This window comes from Notothenia coriiceps, unplaced genomic scaffold (assembly GCF_000735185.1).
Source record: "Notothenia coriiceps isolate Sejong01 unplaced genomic scaffold, NC01 NC01_scaffold00006301, whole genome shotgun sequence".
NCBI classification, from domain to species: domain Eukaryota; kingdom Metazoa; phylum Chordata; class Actinopteri; order Perciformes; family Nototheniidae; genus Notothenia; species Notothenia coriiceps.
This window is the reverse complement of record NW_011339002.1, coordinates 18,058-34,979: the sequence shown is the minus strand read 5'-3', so window position 1 is coordinate 34,979 and position 16,922 is coordinate 18,058. Positions and strand designations below refer to the sequence as shown.

The 16,922-nt window shown below is 41.9% G+C and overlaps 1 protein-coding gene across 1 annotated transcript in view; it reads left to right on the top strand.

The window, feature by feature from the left end:
• LOC104943587 (zinc finger SWIM domain-containing protein 5-like) overlaps positions 1–16,680 on the top strand; it is a 50,891-nt gene extending 34,211 nt beyond the window's left edge. Inside the window, 11 exon segments of the mRNA XM_010769037.1 lie at positions 4,614–4,801; positions 5,376–5,544; positions 6,576–6,724; positions 7,590–7,740; positions 10,672–10,848; positions 10,964–11,140; positions 12,263–12,409; positions 12,501–12,638; positions 16,508–16,559; positions 16,561–16,627; positions 16,630–16,680. Coding sequence (XP_010767339.1) covers positions 4,614–4,801; positions 5,376–5,544; positions 6,576–6,724; positions 7,590–7,740; positions 10,672–10,848; positions 10,964–11,140; positions 12,263–12,409; positions 12,501–12,638; positions 16,508–16,559; positions 16,561–16,627; positions 16,630–16,680 — 1,466 coding nt within the window.
• The last annotated feature ends 242 nt before the right edge of the window (positions 16,681–16,922 follow it).

The window sequence follows — 16,922 nt, the reverse complement described above, 5'->3', positions numbered from 1 at the left end:
TGTTTGTGTGTGTGTGTGTGTGTGTGTGTGTTCTCTCTCTCTGTCTCTGGCTCACTGCCCAGCTCAATCTCCCCAGCTGATTAGGGGTTAATGGCCTATGAGTGTGGGGAGCTCTCTGCTTCCCCATTGGCTGACTGGATTGTGTGGGCGGGGTTGCCATCGAGTGACAGATGGTCTTCAACACGGAGGGAGGGAGGGAGGGCGGTGTGTGTGTTTACATCTGAGCAAGGGGGGTCCATCTCTAATTACAAAAGAGAGATGTACAATGGTGGTCTCTCCAGTCGTCTTTTCTCCTCTTTTGATTGTCTCCTTGCTTTTTCTGTTTTTTCACACACATCAATGCAACTGACTTTATTTGTTGATGCCTCCATAAATAAACATTTTACGCTGTCAAGTCCAACCCACATTCTCATTTATTTGTATTGAAATGAAAATTATACAGTTTAAAAACAAATCCTTGAGAAAAAGCTAAATTGTCTTTATGAGGTAGGCAAGCATGTGGTTCATTGATTGTAGCTGGGAGTTTTTATGCACATTGCTCTAAATGCATCTCTCAATTTGTGTCATACACAATGAAAGTACCATTGTTAATAATCATAAATGACATATACATTTGCTATCTCTTCAACATAATGTGTGTGGGGGTTGGTTTTCAGGGCCAGCCTACATACCTGCATCAGAACAGACAAAAAGACTTGACACACACATGGCCATGTGATTTCCCCTAAGGATCAGACCAGATCATTGTGCTTGGCAACACTCCCAGTTTACACACATCACACACTAATTCACCTTTGTTTGAAATTCATCTGTTTTGCCGAATGCGTTCAATGGCCTGGAGTAGAACAGCAAGGAGAGTGTGTGTGAGTGTATGACAGAAAAGAGAGAGATTAGTGATATCTGCTTTGAATATCACTGACTAGTTAGTGTCGTTTCGTCACTGGTATTAAGAAGAAAAGCAGATGGGCTCTGAAAAGGTTGTTTCTTCACTGTGTGTATGTGTGCTTGCAGACTGTCTGATGCAGTGTCTTTTTCATCAAGTGCCATTGCATCCCCATCTGCTAAAGACACACTGTCTCCCTCAGCCTTTACATAAACACACATACACACAGGCAGAAGCACTCTTTATGTGAGAGTGGAAAAATAAAAAGAATGGATTTAGTTTTTTAAAAATACATTGAGTATTAAGCTTTCGGATACAGATTTCATGGAAAGGAATATCAAATATTATAATCCATATCATATCAATAGGGATGGAAAGTTGCATATGCTGTATAATCTGCAAAACCACTGAGGCAAATGTGTAATTTGTGATATTGGGCTATATAAATTATCGATCTGTGGAGTACCTCAAGGTTCTTATCTAGGTCTCCATCTATATCACAACATATATCAAACATGTTGGCTCATTCATTCAACGTGTTTAAAATACCAGAAATACTTGGTCTCATGAGTCAGACATTAAGTCTCGCATGAGTTTAACCTAATCTTTTAGGAATGGCCATCTTGTGTGGGAAACGACTTAACTGAGGCATGAATTCCAAAAACAGCTAACTTACAGATAATGAAACCCATCTTTGTTGCAGATTTTGTGTGTGAAACAGGAAAAAGGGGAGGGGTGCCAGACAGACGAACTTTGTGTGTGCGCCATTTTAGACTTGATTGAAAGTGAAAAGAGCAATGGTGTCACCATCACATTCATCCCTGTGGTCTGAGTAACAATAGGCTTTAACCTAACAGACGCAGACAGAGAGAGAGAAGGGGGGGTGGTCTAGGTCCAAAGCCAAGACAGAAAGAGAGAGCAGCATTCCCAGCTGTGGGAAATGCTTTATACCCAATATCATCTGACATAAGAACTTTTTCTGGAGAATAGTGTAGCGATGAATGATGACTGGCGAAACATTATTTAGACAGCTTGGAGGGAAGGTAGCTCTCAAATGTTCCCCTGATGCATTTAAGAATTGCACTCCCCCGATTTTTGCCTGATCCTGTGCTCTCCGCTGTGATGATTTCAGCTCTGGAAGATCACATTTGGACTATTTTACACCATGCTGTGTTTAGTGAAAATTGCCTCTAAAGGTATATCCATTATGAAGACATTGGGAAGGAATGGAAAGTCTTTTTTTTTTTTTACATATGTATCTGATATTACCCCTCACAGCTAAACACAAAGATTTGTTGACTATTTGACTCAGTGGGAGGGGGAGATTTCAACCATTTTGGATGTTTTATTTTCTGTCTGGAAGATGCATATCCCATGTCATAGTCAGATGCCCTCCTCATTGGCATAGTTGACAGCAAAGTGTTTGCTAGCATGAAAAATACCATACATATGATCCTGAAATTCCAGTTTGGATAATAAGTATCACCCAAAGTTGTACACGTAGCAGCACACCCACACCAAAATAGGCACTTCCATTTTTCAAGGCAATGCTATTTTTGTCTAAACTCAGTCTTTCTGAAGTGTCTGCTATATGCCGTTTTGGTACTTTCATGTTTGCAATCTGGTATTTAGGTGGAAATAGTGGGTGGCTACTGTGCTGGTGAGAAGTAACATATTTGGTCTGGTTCCAGAATATATTTTAGTTCAGCAGTGTGTGAAAAACCCACCCATCAGCCCTGGATAACCCTCCATGTTCTGGTCAGATCCCTCCCTTGTACTCCTGCTGCTCTTTATTTTTCTTCGTTCATCATAGTAAAAGCAGTTTGCAGTTGATAGGATCTCAACCTTTGTGTGCTTGTTGGTGTGTGTGAGTGTCTTTATGGGGGTATCTGGGCTGCTATACCACACTAGTGTGTGTATGTTGGTGTTTGTTTTCTTTAGCATCAGACAGACATGTACTTTTTTTTTTTTTAGCCCAAGCCCAGAATAACCATATCATCGCTTCCCTGTTAGATGGCCTGTCCTTCCTCTATGTCTCTCTTTCTCCTCTGTCATTTCTGGCTTGAAAGCAGCAGTCGGGTTGCCATGGTTTGGTTAGATACAGTAATCCAATGTGTACACATACACACATGCACACCTCACTGCATAAATAATTGACCTGTCACAGTGAGACGGCAGGACAGACCAGATGCACTCTCCGCTCCTCTATTCTCTGTTCTCCTCTCTCATTTCTCCCCCATCTCAGCCTCAATACTCTCCGTTTCCTCACCATTCTTTAACTTATGCTATTTGTTTTGTTCCACTTTAATATGATTTTACCTTTTTTTTGTATTATTATCTTGTCACACCATTTATTTTAGTGTCTTGGCAATACAACACACTGTAGTAGATTGCAATGAAAGGGCTTGAATCGTTTGCTTCATTTAATGTAGTTAAAACTCAATGTGACTTTATTTTAGGTTAGCATCAACCAACAAAATACTGGACTGTACTATTTAAATGTTAGGAAATTAAGGTAGGATAAGAATAAACGACCCCACATTTCTGGAACTAGGCTTAATTGAGGCTGCCAGGTTATAAAATGTGTCAAATGCTGATAAGTATAACACAAACAGGATCAAGCTGATTTATTTTTCCATTGAGCTTTAAGAAGTTATTTGATATATGAATGTTAAGATGTTCTTAAATGTCTTTAAGGACATCCGACTTCTGCTTTGTTGCTCCTAATTTTACGGAATCATTAAGTTTCGTGTCATCAGCAAAGCATTGTGGCCCTAGGTCAAAGCCATGGGGTACTCCACAGTTGAGTATTTATTTTCTCCTGCAACTTGAAACGACCTGTTGGTGAGTTTAATTTGGAAACCCTTTGAAAGGCCATAAGTGCCCTTCCGACTGCAAAAACTACAGCTGTTGGTCTGCGGATGGTCAAGATAATCACGCGTAAGGGAATCGAATGCGCCAATAGTCTATCCAGCCAATTCAACATGCCAAAAGGCCAACGTGTGGTTTATTAGGGCAAACAGAAGCCAGTAATGCCTGATGTACCATTTAAATGTACAAGCAATGGTTGATCACAGACTCTCAACAACAGCCCAACAGCTGCCAACGGCCAGTGGTCAGCTCAGTTTGCGCCGGAGGCCCTAAATATGAACTAGGCAAAGCAGAGTTCATCTCTCCAGGCTACTATCCTTCAATCCTCGGGGCTGAGTGTGTGGGCAGGAAGGAAATGATCACAACCTATCAACCCCCCATTCACTGCATACACACAAATGCATAGAGACATAGGAGAGAAAGGTAGAGGGAGTATCAGATGGCACAGTGTCTTACTGGAGATGTCTCATTAAGATGTGTGTGTTCTGTACCAAAGGTTCATTCTGTAGGTTTGAAGAGGCTCAGATTACCACAGATGCTCCTTCTCTTTTGTTTCTTATTCTATTGGTAGTCCATTCACAAGATCTGGGTAGAAGCTAATATAAAGGAAACGGGAAGCGTTGATGTTAACTTTAGGAAACCAAGGAACATGATACGTGTTGAGATCATCATTTGAGCTCTTGCAAATAATTATTCATAACGATGGGAACTCATTTAAACTTAGCTTAAACATTAACTGTGCAGTTACCTGTTGCATTATCAACTATAAAAAGTCAGGATGATTAAATGTGAATCCAACAAGACTTTTCTTTGTGATTGAATGTTGAAGCTCACTCATCTTCTCCTTCTTCCTCCCCAGGGTTTCACCTCAGTGGCACAGTAACTGAACCCGCCACATCATCAGATCCAGAGGTCACCCACAAGGTGGCCATCAGCTTCGACCGATGCAAGATCACCTCCGTCACCTGTGGTTGCGGGAACAGAGACATTTTCTACTGCGCCCATGTGGTGGCGCTCTCTCTTTACAGGATTCGCAAGCCTGAACAGGTAATGTACAAAATATATCTATATGTCTACAAGTGCATTTGCAAGGATATGAATAACCTGTTTATGAGGCTAATCCTGGTTCCAATTTGTATTTGGGATATTGTGTTTTTGAGCGTAGATACATTTGGTTATTCATATTTATCCCTTTATTATACTATTGTCATGACAACCGCGCAGAACAGTGGGAGACAACAACGTCTCTTTTATTACCAAAAGACAAACCTATGTTTATGTAACGCTCCAGATCTTAAATGCTTGTGTGATATGGCCCTTGGCTCAGGTTTATACATGAAACGGAATCCGGTTTCTTTTGGGGTACTTTGGGGTGCATATATATTTTTTAATTCACTGGATAAGTGATGTTTACATGTACACACATATAAGAATATTCCAAAAAACTGGTCATAAACTTGCTGTTGATGTGAACACACTCAATAAAAAGTCACACAAATGTCACATACTGCAGGAGAGGGCTACTTACTCTTCTGAAAATGTCATAGACCAACTTAAAATAACAATAGGTTTTTAGTTGAAACTTCATACATCAACATCTCCATGTGTGTATCTGATACAGGTGAAGCTGCGGTTGCCTATCTCAGAGACGTTGTTCCAGATGAACAGAGATCAGCTGCAGAAGCTGGTGCAGTACTTGATCACGGCGCACCATACCGAGGTGCTGCCCACCGCTCAGAAACTGGCAGACGAGATCCTCTCCTCCAACTCTGAGATCAACCAGGTCCACGGTGAGAGGAAACATTGTGGCAAACTGAGCTCATGACAACTTTATCCACGAAGTCCACGTTTGAAAAGTTGATGTGCTGTCCATCCCACGGCAGTGATATCTTCACAGCAACAGGCCAGACTTAAAAGCTTAAGACTTTAAACATGCTACATCATGCGTCAGAGTCCTGATTTCTTCGTCAAAGCAGCAAGTCAGGCTTCAAATGACTTGTTTGATTTCTTAGTTCCTCCTCTCCCGTGACTACCTCCTTCCAGTGGCATTGAAGAAGGCAGGGGGGAAAAGAGGTCAAGGATGAAATGGATGCAGGAGAAGTTAGAGATAGATGTGTGAAAAGGAAAAGGGACACTGAGAGGAAGAGACGGGGAGAAATGGCTCTCTGGGACACGGGAAGGAGAGGAAAGATGAAAGAACCGGGAAATTTACCGAGATGAAAAACAGGAGAACCTCAACAGACCCGCGTCGGGGAAAACGACAAAGCATACACATCCTTTCACCAAACAAAACTTTACTTCTGCGTCTCTATTTCATCCTCCGCGCTAAATGTTGACATTCTCCAGCTCTCCTGTCCAGGAAGCCCCACGCCGTGTTTCCTGTCTCTGTTTGACAAGGGGGATCATGGGGGTTGAAGTTCAGTCGTTCCAGGAGCGAGGCTTGCTTTGATGGGGGAATAATGTTACTGTTTGCTGTTGCGTACTCTTAGCCGGTTGGAAACACATCTCTGGGCCTTCCTCAGCTCGCTTCCTGCTAGATCAAAGCAGCTTCCCCCTTCTGAGCATATCTGCATTTCCCCGAAGTATAACTCAGGCACACAGTGCAGAACTGAAGAAAAATAAATATGCCCTAAAATATTTCTTAGGGCATGATTAGCATAAAAGAAGCAGCTTTTCTCAAATACAGGCGCACTGCAACTTCAATGTAAAACAAATTGGTATGAGAACATTATCCGAGTAACAACTTTAGATTGGACTGCTATAAGATCTGTTGTTGCGTCACTGTTTGTGCCTGTAGTTTAATTTGTGTGTGTATTTCCAGGCGCTCCGGACCCGACTGCAGGCGCCAGCATTGATGATGACAACTGCTGGCATCTGGATGAGGATCAAGTCAGGGAGCAAGTCAAACAGTTTCTGTCACAGGGAGGATACTATGGCTCTGGGAAGCAACTCAACTCCATGTTCGCGAAGGTAAGCACCGCCTCTTCCTGTCTCTGTCACAATAGATCTTTTTATTTCATTACTATTGTCAAAATCATCAATCATGACACAAATGAGTAAAATAATTGTTTAACTCTAAAGAATATTGTCTTGAGGATTTCTTGTTGACATTTTTTACTTCTTCTACGTGATTTAGTATTGGACTTAGTTAAAACTTTGGGGACTCACAGGAGACTTAAGAAAAGACAGTAGTCAAAATCTATGTCCTGACTTGTAGACACTAGTATGGCTCTAGCTAAATTCTACATTTCCCATACTCCATAGTGGCTATTGAAAACGATGAATGTATCGTATATACATGAAAATATATCTTCACCTTCCTCTAAATCAGTTAAATGCCCCTTTTTAAAATAATGAAGTCATTTCATGAAGTTGTTTAAAATCAATCTATCATATTATATCCTTCTTTCAGAATTTCTTCTGACTTCTTTCTTACTTCCTCTTGAACCCACCACTTATTCACTTCTTTCAGAGAATGCAGTGATTCACAGACTTTTAAATTGAGACACTCTTCCCTTGGCATCCATTCAACTTTGCGTCTCTTTTTAAAAGTATGGTTTCCCACCGGGAGAATTGCACAAGAACATCTTAAGATCTCTTTAACTGTAATATTCAAACTCAAGGCATTAACAAGTCTTGAATATGGTTTTGCAAGTTGATTGAGGATTCATAAATGTCCTTTTCTTAGTCTTTGTCTGAGTCCAACAAGCTCACTTTACTCAGAATAAGAAAGTGCTCAAGATCTATGTCTAAGTGGTATTCACAGGGGTTTATAATATCTGGAGTGTAACCTCATGTTGACCCTAAATGACCCTCTCTTTCCGGGTCTTTACAGGTGAGAGAGATGCTACGAATGCGAGACTCCAACGGAGCCCGAATGCTGACGCTCATAACGGAACAGTTTATGGCAGACCCTCGATTGTCGCTATGGAGACAGCAAGGCACGGGCATGACAGACAAGTGTCGTCAGCTATGGGATGAACTTGGTAAGAACAGTCGGAGAAAAATGTCAGAAAGAAAACACATTGTAAAAATGTGTTATTATCTTCACCAGTGTGTGTCTGTCCACAGCTAATGTCAAAAACTGATGAACCCATCAGCCTCAATTTTCTCTTACTCCTCAGTAGCAAAAGGCATTTCCAGCTATCAATAGGCTAAAAACAAACTTTACCTACTCAATTAATTTAATTTACAAACACATAAAATACAAGAACAATCATAAGACAAAATCAAGAGCAAATACCCCTCACTAGGGGTACTAATCTAACCATAACTAATACATGGTACCTAGTCTGTTACACGCCACATTAACATTTTTTGTTGATTAATACTGAACTCCATAGATAATGTGATATCATTTGAAACCTTCTGATTCATTTCAAACTTGATATGCTCAAATCCACTTATGTTAGGCCAGTGGTTCTCAAAGTGGGGGGCGCGCCCCCCCAGGGGGGCGCAGAGGCATGACAGGGGGGGCGCGAGAGACCAGGAGGAAAAATGGTTATAAAAAAAAAAAAACATAAAAAAAAAATGTTTTAAAAATTATTGATTCGAAAATAATATTATACAGTACTATTACGTCTGGGTCTCTGTGTTTCATTAAAGTTTGGCTCTGTGTGTGTGTGTGGAACGAGCCATTTTGTGTGCGTGCGCGAGTGAGAGCGCACCGGTACCGGAGATCGTTGTTGTTAGCTTCTGGTGCTAGCGAGCTACGCTAACGGATATAAGGAGTTTTTTCAACAACAAAGTGGAGGAGAGTCCTCTCCTGTCAGAATGAGAGACTCAGTGAGCTAAAGGACTCTCAGTGTTATCTCAGTGGGTCTCAAACGTTTTGGTCACCATTAATGTAAACAATTATTTCCGAGGCCCCACGTTTATATGATCATTATAGTTATAAAAAAATAAGAGAATAAATTAAAAACAGGTATGAAATACTATATGACATTAAAAAAAGAATAACGTTAAAAAGGGAGTGATTTGTAAAATATCCATAAAGAAAAAGTAAATCTGTTTACAGTTCTGTTTCAAATGGGTGTTGAGAGATGTATCCATAGATCTCTTCATGTTGCTCTCAAAGTGCACCAGATTGATGCTTTTAACTTCAATATTTAAAAATCTTCCCAGGGGAGCTTGCCCCCTGACCCCCCTATGTGAGGTCCACACACCACCTATAAAAATAACACTTTACCCCTGCTTACACCTATATGCCGTGAGCTGATTATCGAGCCTTCATTGTAACAGTCGCGGGTACACTGTGTGTGTGTGTGTGGGGATTGTTGCAGTAGAACATTCCACTGTAGCGACCAGTACATTAATGGGAAACCCTAAATGTTTGAGCACCCTCTATGAAACGTCAAGCTACCCCACAGCACCCCCAAAATAGAATCTCTGGCGCCGCCACTGAGCCTGACTATTTGTGTTGGGGGGGCCCGACTTTTTTTTTTCTCCAAAGGGGGGGCCTGACAGAAAAAGTTTGAGAACCACTGTGTTAGGCACAACATGGGATAAATAAATCCATGTTTTTGTTTGCTTTGTTACAATCTTACCTGCAAGGGAGTCGTGTATGGGGTCAGAAAGTCCAAGTTTGGCCCATCATTTGGACAAGGATATTCTCACCAACAGTTTTTTTAGTTTGCATCTTCATGTTTAAATGCTTAACAGTTGCTTGGGTAAAAGCATCAGCTAAATGTAATAAAGGAGGTGGACACACCAGAGATCTAGACTCTACTTAGTGTGCTTTCCCAGTTTGTTTACGAGTTGGCCACTCAGCTATGTTGCTGGTCAGACAGCCAGGCCCACAGAAGTGTCCGGCCTGTCAGGTACTCAGACAAATGGACAGTCACCTTGTTCATCCAGTCAGTGAGCTATTAGGTCCTCCAGTCAGCAGCTTCTCCTCCTGCTCTCCTCTCGCTCCGCTCACAGACTGAATAATAAAGGCTGCCGATCAATAGGGCTGCTCAGCTTTTCTGCAATCAATCCCAGCATTTAGGAGGTCAATGAGAACACTTCCTGGGTGAGCGAGGGAGATCATGACACAGACAGAAATAACAGCCAGACACTCAGGGTTTGCCGCCTGATCATTTTTCCTCAGAGATGCAGACATCTGACAGTTGACCCCGCTCCAGGCCTGTGTATGGAGAGCAGGTACTTAAAGTGTAGTGAAGTTAATGGAGAAGGCCAGCAAGCTTTTGACTCTAGCTTTAATAAATGGCCATGGCAGAGTCAATGGGAGAAACAAAAAGCAGCACATTCTTCAGCTTTTCAGGCATAATAACATGACTAAATGAATATTTTAAAACCACTTATTTGAGTTTTTTGCCTTATTATTTGTATTTCAAAAGGCTTCTGATTTAGCCTTGGCGAGCTTTCTGAATTAATAGATACATTGTTTATCAATGAGATATCGAAAAATAGTAAAAATGCCTATATGCCTTTAATTTGTTTATTTATTCATTTCAAATACTAATAGTACACAATCTTGTACCCGAACATTACAGGCAATGTCCTGTCCTCTGTCTCCCCCTTTCACTCTTTGTCTCAATAAAGGCAATCTCTGGCCCCAAAAATATCTTTTAAAAAACCACAAAAATATACAGATTATTGTATGGACTCAGTCTTAAAACCGCAAAAATCTAGTATGAAGAAAGAATGAACCGTTTATCCTTACATTTAAAAACTGAAATCAGTTGGTCAGGAGTGACAGCATTGAGGTTTCTCTTGTGATCAAGGAATTGTAATGGCAAATTGATTACTTTCATAAAAAGAAAAAAGCTTCATAATGTTTGTAAGTTTTGAGGAACAGCGTTTTTTTTTAGTACTAGTAGAATTCCGCCAGCTTGGACACTTCCCTGGTCCAATATTAGACAGTACTACAAAACCTTCCTTCCTAACCTCTGACTGCCTCTCTAACCCCCCAGGTGCATTGTGGGTGTGTGTGGTGCTTAACCCCCACTGTAAGAGCGAGGAGAAGACCGGCTGGCTGAAGCAGTTGAAGAAATGGGGCGACATGGACATCTGCCCGCTGGAGGATGGCAACTACGGCAGCGAGCTTCCAAACATCACCAACGCTCTGCCGCAGAGCAGCCTGGCACAGGGTCAGCACAAACACACATTCTACTCTGTAATCAAAATATGAATACACTGCCTGGACAGATATGATAGGACCACATGGCGCTTTTACTGACCCTGTGTGTGTGCTGTTTTTCCCAGATTCTCTGACCAGGCCGAGGAGGTCGGTGTTCAGCCGGGCCGTGGAGGCGTGTGACCTCCACTGGCAGGACAGCCACCTCCAGAGGATCATCAGCAGCGACCACTACATGTCTCCATCCTACCAGAGGGAGGGGGAGAGCCTGCTGTTCAACCCCCAGGGCCTGCCGTTGTGGCTCGGTGAGCAACCACACACACACACACACACACACACACACACATTCTGCTGATATTAAGGCCAGTATCTGCAGTAAGCAGCTTCCAGCTAAGATCNAATAACATTCTTTTTTGTATGATTACTAAATTACCTAAAATTATCAAACACGTGTCTCCTTTGTTTGTGGCACTGGTGTGCTTCCACCCCATCTCATAGTGCTCCCGAAGTGTTCTGAATATCTGTTTCTTTTTACGAGCAAAAACACACAGGAGGAGCAGCCTCTTAATCTCAGAACCTTAACCATGGCAACAAAAGAAAGGGTTATCCGAAACAAAGGATATTACAATCATCTTGCTACATGCGCCATTTGGCCCTGCCAATACAAAAGAGTTTCGCGGCCAACCCCCCGTTTTGTGTGCTAACTGCTGACACCTCCATTTCGTTAACGGGATACAGTAAAGCAGCAAATGCTTGCCCTCAACATATAAAAGTGCGAAAAAAAGACAGCCAAGCATCCATCTCTGCCGACGCGAGAGATATTCAAAAAGCGGATAAATCGATACAGCCCCGTGTATTAACTGGGAACCTGCCAGCGCCACGGCCCACTTCCGGACGCCGCCTACTGCACCCATCTCTCACAAACCACACACACACCACACACACCACACACACACACACCAACACACCACACACACACAACAAGCACACACAACACACACAACACACAACACACACAACACACACAACACAGACACCACACAACACACACACACACACACACACACACACACACACACACACACACACACACACACACACACACACACACACACATTCTGCTGATATTAAGGCCAGTATCTGCAGTAAGCAGCTTCCAGCTAAGATCTGTCGGATTCTGCAACTTAAGCCAGCTATCAGACACACTCTGGTGTGTGTGTGTGTGTGTGTGTGTGTGTGTGTGTGTGTGTGTGTGTGTGTGTGTGTGTGTGTGTGTGTGTGTGTGTGTGTGTGTGTGTGTGTGTGTGTGTGTGTGTGTGTGTGTGTGTGTGTGTGTGTGTGTGTGTGTGTGTGTGTGTGTGTGTATGTCACTCTGTTCGTGTGTGTGTGTGTAAAGCTGTGCTGACTCTCCTTCATCTCACACACAGACCACGTCCCGACGGCTTGCGCTCGCGTCGACGCCCTGCGTTCCCACGGCTACTCCAGGGAGGCATTACGATTGGCCGTCGCCATCATCAACACACTCCGCCTACAGCAGCACAGACAGATGGACATCTACAAACACCAAAAGAAAGGTACGCCACAAACACATTTGTATTTAAATATATGCTGTTTGTTTTCCGGAGTTAGTTTAATGTTTTTTTAACATTTATCCTCCACTCTCAGATCTCCTCCAGAGGGGCGTGACCTCCACCACCAACCTGGAGGGCTGGGTGGGTCATCCCTTAGACCCGATTGGCTGTCTGTTCGTCACCCTCACCGAAACCTGCCGTGTGGACGACGACAGCACCATGGATACGGGAGGTAGGAAAACAAGAAATGGTTTCTACTTTTGAAATAGTTCTCTCTCTCTATAGGATTTGTTATGGCAAATCATAACAACTCAGAGAATCGTCCTACGGTTCGATTCAACATAATAAAAGGGAAAAAGGCGGACATGTTTAGGTCTTTCGGTAACTCAATATTCCATTACATTTTTATTAAATTTATATAAATTAAATATATATAAATTAAATTATTAAATGATATCAATTCAATTTAAGGGAAGCAAATGTCAGGATCTACTCCAGTGGGCTGTGTGTCAAATGATGGCATGAAAACGTAAAAGTAAAGTGTGAATAAGATTGGAGTTTTAATATTTGAAAATATTATCTACTGATAAAATATTGATTACATAAAAAGACAAACGCTAATACTTTCTGAATGCTCAGTGAGCTCAAGAATTCTAACTATTCAAAACAAATAAAATGTTTGTACTTTATATTATTATTGATTGGCTTAGGTTTTCTTATTTACATTTTTCTATTCTTATTTCTTAGAACATTTAAATTCCAGAAACACAAAATAAGTGTCAAACTGAGATGTGTTGTTTTCTAATGTGCTTCGGATCTTAATAGAAGATTATGAGAAGGCTTGTTATAATTTAAGGCTTGTGCATACATCTTTAGTGTGACTTTAGGTTCATATTTTATTTCACATTGAAATAGCCATTTTAACAGGGATTTTTACCATGGTGACCTGGTGAGCTGAGAATAAGCTTCACCTCCCACGTCTCCTCCATTATGAGCAGCCATTAGTATTGAGTGCTGGTCAGAGCTGCAGCAACCTAACCATTTCTAGAGACAGGAAATTAAAGGTAGACACAGCCAGATGTAAATGTTTCAATATAATTCAGACATGTCAAATTACCTTTTATGTTCCAAGTATTGTTAGTTATAGCCACCTTAATGCACACATTAAGATCAGAATCATTCCCTCTCTGAATGTCCACTTTTGTACTGCCATTAGTATGGTAACCTGCTGTCCACTAAGCGAAAGCCATGTACATGTACTTCAGCCAAACACATACTCGACCTCCCTCACAATACATGGGTCAAAGAGCTTAATTTGCCAAAACACAGGGTATAATTCCTCACCACTTCACCAGCTGATGCGGTGTAATCCAGAGGTGAGCGGGTACACCAGCAGTGACTCATTAGACAACAGACTCCATGTTCTTATATCAGAAGCGGGCGCTATTGTGCTGCAGACAGGCCATAAACCAGCAGAGCATGAATGGATCGTGCTGAAACACCCTGATCATTTAGACCACACTCCTGTTGTGTTCGTGTTTGTGTGTGTGTGTGGGGGGTATGTATAGGATCTATCACCATTTGCATTTCCCACCCTTTTTTCACCAGTGGCTATGCAACAGAGCAGAATAGGGGTTGGGTTTTCCCATTGTTAGCAGGCTACAGGGAACTATTGTCAACCCAAACAATGCTGGCACACTCATTGGTGCAAGTGTGTGTGTTTGAATGTATGTGTGTTGTGGGGATAGAGTGAATGATTGTCTTATGTTGTTTTGGGAATTTGAGAATGTATATGGCTATGTTCTGAGTGTTGGCTTAGCCCGGTCACCATGCTTTATTTCCCTCTGGAAGACAGCTGGGAACATCTGTTAAAAGAGGCTGGGCCACACGACTATGCGTCGACCAATGAAAATGCAGTTCACTCTCTGATCAGTTCAAATCAACCAATCACACGTCAGCCCCACCATACAAAACAACAAACATCGATAGCGCTGGCGGCGTTAAGGGCCTGTAAAATCAGTTTTTCACTTTTCCCCGGCATTTCTTCACTGACACACGCACTTGCCACCACATCGTGGAATAAGCGGATTTGGAGTGGCTGATCTGATTGCTCACAGGGGATTCTAACACAGATTATGGGGGTGGGTGTGCGACGAGGAACAAATGGGCACCCAATCAACGCTGCGACTCTCGTGGCAAGTCTGCCTTCCTTCAAAAAACCTTTAGGGCAGCCGGAGCATGCTGTAGGGTGGTTAGATGTCCATTTACTGTAAATTGGGTGATCTGTCAACATGGCATACGTCGTGTTCATATTTAAAGGAAAGCCGTTACTAGCTTATTTATAAAAACGACAAGTCAAATCAAGCAATGCTGAATTGCGTTCTTAGCCGGTGATATACTGAGCGTTACCACGGGTAGAATTGCTAAGTTTACTTTTCACAACAAGTCAGCTTATCCCTTCCGCGTCTTGAGAAAAACAGTGATACCTTTTTGGGGTTGAAAAGCAAACTGGAACAGAAGCAAGCGGAGAAGTACGCGGGCAGAAAGCCTCCGTTTTTACGCAGCGGATCCAGACATGACATCAAAGGTCCAAAACATATTCAATTGGTCGCAGCTTCCTTTTGGGCAACGTAGGGGCAGGGATATTCTTAGTACACTTTCCAAGGATTTGACATAATGAATTGCTGCTTACTTTAAAGCAGCAACGATGTTTGTCAATCTGTAATCAAAGGTGGTCCGCAAAGGGACACTTAGCGACCAATCAGGATTGGCTTGTTTGACTTGTCAGTTTTATTAAATATATTTAAATTTTTTTTTGCCGTTACTAAACAACTTACAAAGCATAAGATGGAACAACATTTAAGATACTTTCGACCTCCGGGGCGGGTCTTACTAATTGGGGAGGAGTGATTTAGCAGTGCCTATCTCCAGAAAAAAAAAATCACCAAACTGACGACATGCCGAGTACGTTGAAGAGGCAGGGTTAGACCAAACTGGAAAAGCCTTAACACGCATTCAAAAGCTGTGGCCACCTAACGGTACCGCTTAGTGGCCACAGGGCTGCGAAAGCCCTTCTCTCCAGAGCCTTACTTGGAAGCCCAATCTCGAGGGACCAGAAGAAAGTGGAAGCAATATTTCTCGCCACACCACACAGGCCTTAGAACAACCTCAGTTCCTACAAGTGACCACGTAAGCCCCATGCTACTGTACTATTGCATGGACAAGTTTTTCAGTGGGTGCACAATAAACGGGGCAAACACATTAATGTAAAGTAACGCCAAATAATGGATCAACGCTCTTCTGTACTAATATGTTCGCCAGCTTTTAGGATGTCGATGCATAGCAACCACGTCGCACTATGGTTTTGTGCAGGAAGGCAAACGGAGGGACTATTTATTTTGAACATAATTCATTTACTAATAAAAACTATTTAAATTACGAGTGTGTATTCTTCTTCATATTGCCACACTTGGTACCGTTTTATAAAGCAATAGGCTCACTTACAGGCCGTGATATTATGCACGGCTTCGCTTCGGGTCCGAACCACGCCCCTTAGCTGTGATATAATGAGCATAGTAACCACGACCTGTCGTGAGCTATTGCTTAAAATAACCCAGGTCACATACCAAGCATTAATTTTCTTCTGAAAATGTTAATTGGAGAGGTTCACCCCAAATTCAAACAATACATATTTTCCTCTTTCCCATTGTTTTTTTTTTAATTCAATAAATCAACATTTGGTCGTTTTAGTAACATATGACACTTAGAGATGTGTGCCTTTTTCTTCAATATATTGAGAATTATATGGCTTTCATATATCTATTTTGGGGCACTTTGAGCAACATCAAAACCATTTGAAAAACTCTGAGAGCAGGTCTCTTTTCCAGAAATGTGACTGTCACCTCAAGTACAGGAACTATTATCTTTGTTGTGATCTTTGTTGGTCGGTATAGATTAGAGGGCAGTTAGGCTCATCTCGGAAACACAATGGACTATATCAGTTCATTGTGAATAACAATTAGTATTTCTCTGGATTTTTTAAACACATCTTCTTTTGGTCTAACGGTAAATACCTTTCTTTCTTTCTTCACTTCTCTCAGGATGGTGACCTCAGGCCTCCGGTCTACCACCATGTTCCGTGTGAGGCAGCTGCTTGATGGAGGGGAGTCCTACCTGACTTTGGCCTTAGAGGTAGCTCTGATGGGAATGGGCCAGCGCAGACGAGGATAATGGCCGAGGGTCTCTACGCTCAGATTAAGGTACAACTATCGTGAAAATACACAATATTACATTTTAACTAATCCAAAAAACAGACTTTAACCTCCCTTCCATTGTAAAAAAATAAAATGGTTGTTGCATATTAAAACAAGCCTGGTTTGTGAATTGTGCATTTGTTGTTGTGTTGAGACATGGTTATGTTACACTTTTTTGAACTTTCTTTTTTTTTTTTTTTTTTGTGTGAAGCCATTTGCTTATCAAAAAAGAGAAATATATTGGTCTGGTTTGTCGTTTCTAT